General features: G+C 41.6%; 1 protein-coding gene across 1 annotated transcript; it reads left to right on the top strand.

Moving 5' to 3' along the window:
* The first annotated feature begins 2,952 nt into the window (after nucleotides 1–2,952).
* Nucleotides 2,953–4,769, top strand: LOC116385163 (coiled-coil domain-containing glutamate-rich protein 1). The gene has a single exon (XM_031850393.1). The coding sequence runs from the start codon at nucleotides 3,422–3,424 to the stop codon at nucleotides 4,073–4,075; it is 654 nt and encodes a 217-aa protein (XP_031706253.1). The 5' UTR covers nucleotides 2,953–3,421; the 3' UTR covers nucleotides 4,076–4,769.
* Nucleotides 4,770–7,345: the final 2,576 nt, after the last annotated feature.

Here is a 7,345-nt window from a genome sequence, read left to right as displayed (position 1 = left end):
ATCCTCAAACTTTATGTGTAGTTTTACAGTTGACAGTTTTCTTTTTTCTCACAACGTTTTCATTTCAGGAAAATATCTGTTTTATGTTGAACGTTCATCAAACATACTCGACATAGTTTGATCAGTCAGACAAGGTAATTAGACCACACCTACAATACAACTGAAAGAAAATACTTAAATGACCGAAACTCACGATCTTTGTCCGGTAATAGGAACATGTCTCATCTTTCAAACATAGATTTATCGCGAGCGTTGTGATTATGTTTATTAATAGCAGCTCACAGTGGTGTACATTGGTATATGAGGTTTTAATACATCCATGTATCAGGATAATTGTCAATGTCTCTAATTTGAGGGTAAGCATTTGTCCATGCATTTATCTTCAGTAGACTCGACTACTGTAACGGTCGGTGTGTTTACAGGTCTCTGTAAAAGGTCAGTCAGAAAGCTGCAGCTGATTCAGAACGCTGCAGCTCGAGTCCTCACTAAGACCAAGAAAGTGGATCACATCACTCCAGTCCTGAGGCCTTTGCACTGGCTTCCTGTCCAACAAAGAATTGACTTTAAAATCCTGCTGTTGGTTTATAAAACACTGAATGGTTTAGGGCCAAAATACATCTCTGATCTGCTGCTACCTTATGAACCATCCCGACCCCTTAGGTCGTCTGGGACTGGTCTGCTTTCTGTTCCCAGAGTCAGAACTAAACATGGAGAAGCAGCGTTCAGTTTTTCTGCTCCACATATCTGGAACAAAGTCCCAGAAAGCTGCAGGTCTGCTGAGACCCTCAGCTCCTTTAAATCAAGATTGAAGACTTTTCTGTTTGCTGCTGCCTTTAATTGAACCATATTCAAGGATACTAATCAATTTCCTGCATTTCTGCATTTTACTACTGTATTTTATTTCTTACACTGCTTTTTAGTGTTTTAATGACTGTTTTTAATGTTTCAATGAATGTTCTTAATTGTTTTTAAATTTCCTGGACATTTGACCTATAATGTGGACCAATAAAGAACATAAAAAGAGGTGTTTCTTTTGCTGCTATGAGCCTCATGAACTCCAACCTGAGGGTAAAAAAAAGCTGGATTACAAGGACGGATGGTGAGGACTTCTTGTGTAGAAATCAACTAAATTGTCAGTGGATGTGAGATTATTGTCGCTTAATGTGATCATCCTCAAGCGTTTATTCTGCAGATGAGTCAGGACTCCATAGCAAGAATCAATCCAATCAAAATCCATTTTCACGACAAAATGCAATCACCTTACTAAACTCGGACTCGTCGATCGTGTTTAGGATGACACACATCAGAGAATCCAGAACAAACACTGGTGGTAAAGATCTAAGTATAGCAAATGAGTCTCTTCTAATCCAGCCAACAATTTTGCTGGATGGATTACAGTAAACACTGAGCCCCCCCTCCCCCCTCACCTCCTTCTGCCTCAGTGCTCTGTGTAATATACACCACAGCTACATGGGGGCGCTAGTGCAGCTGCAAACATACAGGAACGTTATGTCATCCATGCATTGTTGTATTGAGATGACCTACATTGCGCTGAACACAACTGTTAGAGCAGGGATCGTTTTGATGCTCTCACTGAGGATGAAATGTCCCTAAACAGCAGCTAAAGTGTTATTGCTTATTTTGTATTGATTAAGGGGGCTGTACTTTTTGTAGTACATGTCCTTAATTTTTGATTACGTCATCTGGTTGGATGACAAACAAGGCTGGCTTTGAGCTAAATGCTAATGTCAGCATTGCTAACAGGCACTCAAAGACAATGCTAACAATGCTGATGTTTCCATGCAAACGCACTGAGGCTGATGGGACTGTCATAGATTTTGCAGGAATTTGCTAAAAATACCAAACAGAAGGTTGGACCTGATGATGGCGCTAGATGAAAAGTCAAGGGATCCCAGAATTATTACACAATTAATGCAGAAGGGGGACGTGCATTTATGAACCAAAATTCACATCAATCCATTCAATAGTTGATTGTTCACGAATATCACAAATGTGAACCTCATAGAGGCGCTGGAGGAAAAGTCAGTAAGATGCATTTTCTTGGGACCATCAATGTCTGTATGAGATTTAATATTAATGCATCCAATATTTGATTATATATCTTAGTTTGGACCAAAGCGGTGGACAGACCCACATAAAGATGCACTTTATGGTTCCCTCTATAGATCATGCTAAATCGTGTTTGATTTAATTTCAAACCAGATTTATTTTTAGCTTAGACGGTATGATTTAAATTGTGTTTCATATTTATTCTCATTATTATCTACCCAGGAGTTTCCTCATTGCCAGTTGTTTTGGAACATTTTGTAAAAAAGAAGAAAAAAAAGTTTAATAAAATCTTATTGTAAAAATAAATGTAATTTCTTCTTCTTTTTCTGCGGCATATTTATTTGTAGACAAAACCCAAAGTTCTTCGTTTGCAATGTAATGCTGTATTTAAGGAAACTGTGCTCACCACTGCAACAGTATTTTCATTTACATGTACAAGTCCACGTGGGCTGGGTACTTGTGTGTCCATGACACAATAACTAACTATTTACAGTGACTACCACTGTGCTCATGTCTCAGTGCTGCTGGTTGTTGTTGCTGTACAGTGTGTCTGTTGTCAGAGGGGCGGCAGCAGCTGTGGATCAGATTTCCGCTGCTAAAACTGAAGCGGAGTGAACCATCCGGCTGGGGGAGAGTAGCTTAAGGGTTATCACACCCAGGTACAACCCGAGGCACCATCATCCTGACATATACGTTTTATTATCTTATACATGTATTGAGAAGTAATATTCTATAGAAATATGTTGTATTATAATGTTGATGATAGGTAGTGGACACGCTTGCTAACTCTGACCACCCCTCCTTCTGTTAAACATGTGAATGGATTGTTCCAGCTCTTTATCCAGGCTGTGAGAGGAAGGCAGAGCCACAGTCTGTGCTGGTCTGAGCTGAGTACACTCCACTTGCTGGCCTTTAAACTGAGAGAGAGAGAGAGAGAGAGAGAGAAAAAAGCAGCTTTAAATTAAATAGAAGACTCTAAAAAACCCCTTTTAGCAGCTCATTTCAGGTCACTAATCAGAGCTGCAAGAAGCTGTAATTTGACTTTCAGAGAGGTGAAGAAGAGAGATTAGAGAGGAGGGCGTGACAGGGAGCCAGCCGAGCAGGCAAGCTGCTGCCGCAAGGGGAGGAAGAGCAGGCGATGCATCAGCCAAAGCCAGAGGTCAAGAAAAAAAGCGACATAATAGTGAAAAGGTAGACATCAGAGAGAGGAGGGTCATTTTGTGATCTGAGCCAGAAACCAGCCTCTCTTTGTTGTTGTTGTGTGGGGCCAACCGAGCAGGGAGGAGGATGTGAAGAGAGAGAGAGAGCTGCAGGGAGAAAGGGAGGCGACTGCAAAGAAAGACCAGAAAAAATGCTCTCAGAGATGATGTGCAGAAGGAGCTGCCAGCAGCAGCAGCAGCAGCAGCAGCAGGACGGGAAAGGGGCTCCACAGAGAGACCCTTCCAGCCGCAGGAAGCACGGCTGGTCCAAGAGCTGCAGGGGGCGCCAGCAGGGGCGGAGAGGGGGAGGGTGGCCATGGGGGCGCAATCACCCCCAGCAGCCCCCTCAACGTCATCATCCACCCCGACACTTCCCGAGGCCGGTGGTGTCCCTCCGGCCCGTCAACGTCAAGGGGAACAGAGCGAGGGGCATGCGGGCCCCCAAGAACACCAACCAGTTTCTGATGCACGAGAAGTACCAGATGCTGCACATGCGCTCTGACTCGGTCGGGAGCGACAGCAGCAGCTCCGAGAGCGACGTGGAGCTCACGGACATGGACTCGTACCTGGGCGTCCTGGAGAATGCGAGAGGAGCCCTCTTGGACAGTCCCAACCCACACGGCTCGCCGCCGCCACCACCAGGACAGATTGTGGTACTGCACGAGGACAGTCTGCGTCTGCACGAGGACAGTCTGCGTCTACAGGAGGACAGCATGCAGTATTTCCCCTCTGAAGATGACCTGATTAAGAGCCAGAATTTCATGCAGAGGGACTTTGTTGAGTTCTGTGACATCCTGACACCTTGAAGGGGAACTTTCAGGGAGCCATTTTATTCTCGGCAGTGTTTAAACTTAAACCTCTGACAGAGCGGGGTCAGGTTGGTTCCGCTTCATGCTCACAGACATTTTTTTTAAAAAGTCTCCATCTTATCCAGTCATTTAGCCTTAAATGTTAAGAATCTGCTTGCAAGGTGAGATGATTCCAGCAGAATTAAACTTCAAAAAAAATATTTTTTTAAATCAAGTGTTTTCTTAATACTCGTGCAGTTATCTGCTTTAGTTCTTCTTTTTTGAAGACGCTGATAAATGATCTCACCATGTTGGTATTTTTCTAGGTTTAAGACAAAAAACTTGTGCTGAATGCAAAATGAAATGACATTATTAAGAAAGACGTTTTTTTACTTTTCGTATTTGGTTCATCGTGTACAATGTGTCCAGGTGCTGTAAAGTGCTGCCTTTCTGTTGTTGTTGCACACAAAGAGAGAAGGGTTGGGTGGTGGGAGTGAGCCCAAACAGCCAATCGGCATCGAGCTGACTGGATTAGGCTGCAGATGATTGGCTGATGCAGACTGTCATTACCAAAAAGCCATTTACTGTACAAAATAAAAAATGACAAAAAAAAACCACAAATAAAAATCTGGTTGATGTAACGTGGGCTGATTCATTGTCTTTGTGGATATCAATGAGTGCAAATTTTTTTTAAATAAAAATGTGTTATTTATGAGGTTCAGTGTGTCACTATGTTTGCTCTGAGTGATAATGCAAAGTAAACCATGTAAAAAAAATTAATATTGAGTGTTGCTCACGTTCCTTAAAACATGTGACACGACAATATGTGAGAGGAGCAGCAAGAACAGACACGAGCAGTAAAGAAAAACATATTCAAGAAATATAACATTGAAAATAAAAGTAAAGAAATAATTTAAACACTTTTTGGGTTGCATAGAGGATAAATTAATAGCTGACGTTGACTTGGTTTGATTTTATTCTGTCACAAACAACACATGAAATGGAAGCGTAACACAAGAATAAAACACTAAAACTTACTCCTGCATGCTGGAGTGACATGCCGATGAAATTATCATGGGTATTACTTATTACACAAACATTAAATACATGTATTCATGTGTAAAGCTACATATGAGCTCTTTACATCTGTTTTTAAAAACTCTTCCTCACACAGTATTTTAATGTTTAGCATAAAGAAACGTTTTTATTTTCCTATTCACTAATTGTAGACGGCCATTACAGCAGGAAGGAGGGAGAAACTCTGTGTTCCTGAACGGAGAGCTGTTGAAGTGGACTACATGCAGTGAAGTGGGCTGGTCGCACCCACGGGCAGGCAGATAAGCCTCTTTGTGTTGGTGTGTCATAAAGTAATAATGGTAACGGTTCAAAGAGGGTCGCAACTACTAAAAAAAAAAAAGTGTTTAAAGGAGACATATAATGCTCATTTCCAGGCTCATGCTTATGCTTTGGGTCTCTAGTATATGCTCACATTCTTAAAAGTTTATTTTCTCACGCTGTCTGTATTTACCCTCCGCCAGAAACGCTTAGTTTTGACACGGAATTGTGTCACTAGGCAAGCTTCTAGGCTGTCTGGTAAACTGTATAATAGAGATACATTTGTAATGCCTACATTTTAATCCAATTATTTAACCCCCAAAAATAAAGTCAGTGGGTTAGACTGTATACAATACTGTGCTCTGCCTTTAGACAAATGTCCAGGATATGCGAGGGGAAAATACAGTAGCCAATCTACAAACAAAATGTCCTTGTTCTTTAAGCTTTCTTGTCCTTTTTGACCAAGTTTAAGAATATTAACTTATTTTAGATTATTTAAAGCAATTATAAATGAATGAACAGCTTAATACATTAAAATATGTAATTTTGAGTTCGCTGAATCACACCAAATCACATGAATGCCATTAGAGTCTAGTATGAGATGGCAGTTACTGCTACTCTGTTAAGCTAGGCTAGTTAGCCTTTAGCAAGTCTAGTTTAGCTAGTTTGTTCCTCCATTTTTACTCGCTTTAGCTACTGCCTCAATTATTTATGTATGTAATCCAGCAACAGTGCAGCGCTAGAGCGCGAGCCATTCATATTATTCATAAAAACGACACGATAGACAAATGAACAGTTACTGCAGATGTAAAACAAACGCGGCGAACGAACACCGGCCGGCGAACGAACACCGGGCTGAATCTGATTGGATAAAAGCTCTCCTTAAAACAAGCTGTGCTGGAAGCAGAGCAACAGAGGAAGACAGGAGCTGTGCAATGGGCACAAAAATTAAAATACATGTAGTGTATTTGTGAAAAATTATAAAATAGCTATAACTTTGCGATTCTGTTTAGGCCAGCAGAGAAGGCTTAGCTGGCCCACCACTGATGTAAAGCAATCCTAACTCTGTCAACCAGTCCTGAAAATAAATCTCTCAACGTGCCTCATGTTATTCAACCATTATTGACGTCTGGGCCCAGACCTTCAGTGATAATGAAACAATAGGTATTAACTTATAAACCTGATAAGCTTTTGGAGAGAATACAATTTGCACACACATATAATAACAGTGAATCTGCAGTGCATGGACCTAACATCCTTGTCTCTACCCTATATTTCCAGCTGGTTGCAGAGTCTTTTAAACAGAGTACATATCTTGACATTATTCAAGAATTGCAAAAGGTTTTATTATGTTTTTTAAATTATGCACTTTTCCTAAACTCGTGTCTGTAAAGGCAGTGAGTCTCTAGAGCTTTCACCGCTCCTGCAGAAACTGTCCGGTTGCTTTATCCAGTTTTGGACAATGGAATCTGTTCACATCACCATAGTAATTCCTACAGTCTTGTGCCAATAAAAAATCCTGTGTCACAAAATGCAGACGGAGTAAACATATTTGGTCAGAAGTGACATCACTTCAGCAGCAGGTCCAAGCTCGTCAGACTGGCCTTTGACCTGTAGCTCAGATGATCAGCTCAGTTGGCATGAGGTCAACTCCATACCGAGGTTGTGTTAACCAAGATGACATGAACACAATCACCCTAACCTGTTTCTTATCTGATTATCTGTTCAGTGCCTTGCCCCGGGACACTGTGGCAGGTCACAGCTGTTTTATCTTGACTGTCTCTATTGTGTCCACTGTAGCTCCTGTTTATACTCCTTCAGCTGTCAGAGTTGTTGTTACGCAATGCTACCTCCAATTGGTCAGCTGATGCTGCCAGACAGGAAGAGAGAGTGAGCTGGCACACAAACACACACACACACACACACACACACACACACACACACACACACACA

The sequence above is a fragment of the Anarrhichthys ocellatus genome, unplaced genomic scaffold, assembly GCF_004355925.1.
Source record: "Anarrhichthys ocellatus isolate YVR2014 unplaced genomic scaffold, GSC_Weel_1.0 scaffold1, whole genome shotgun sequence".
Taxonomy (NCBI): Eukaryota; Metazoa; Chordata; class Actinopteri; order Perciformes; family Anarhichadidae; genus Anarrhichthys; species Anarrhichthys ocellatus.
This window is presented reverse-complemented; position numbering and strand designations above follow the sequence as displayed.

Excerpts from the sequence above, each read along its gene's own strand:
- LOC116385163 (XM_031850393.1), top strand. The coding sequence starts at position 3,422 with ATGCTCTCAGAGATGATGTGCAGAAGGAGCTGCCAGCAGCAGCAGCAG.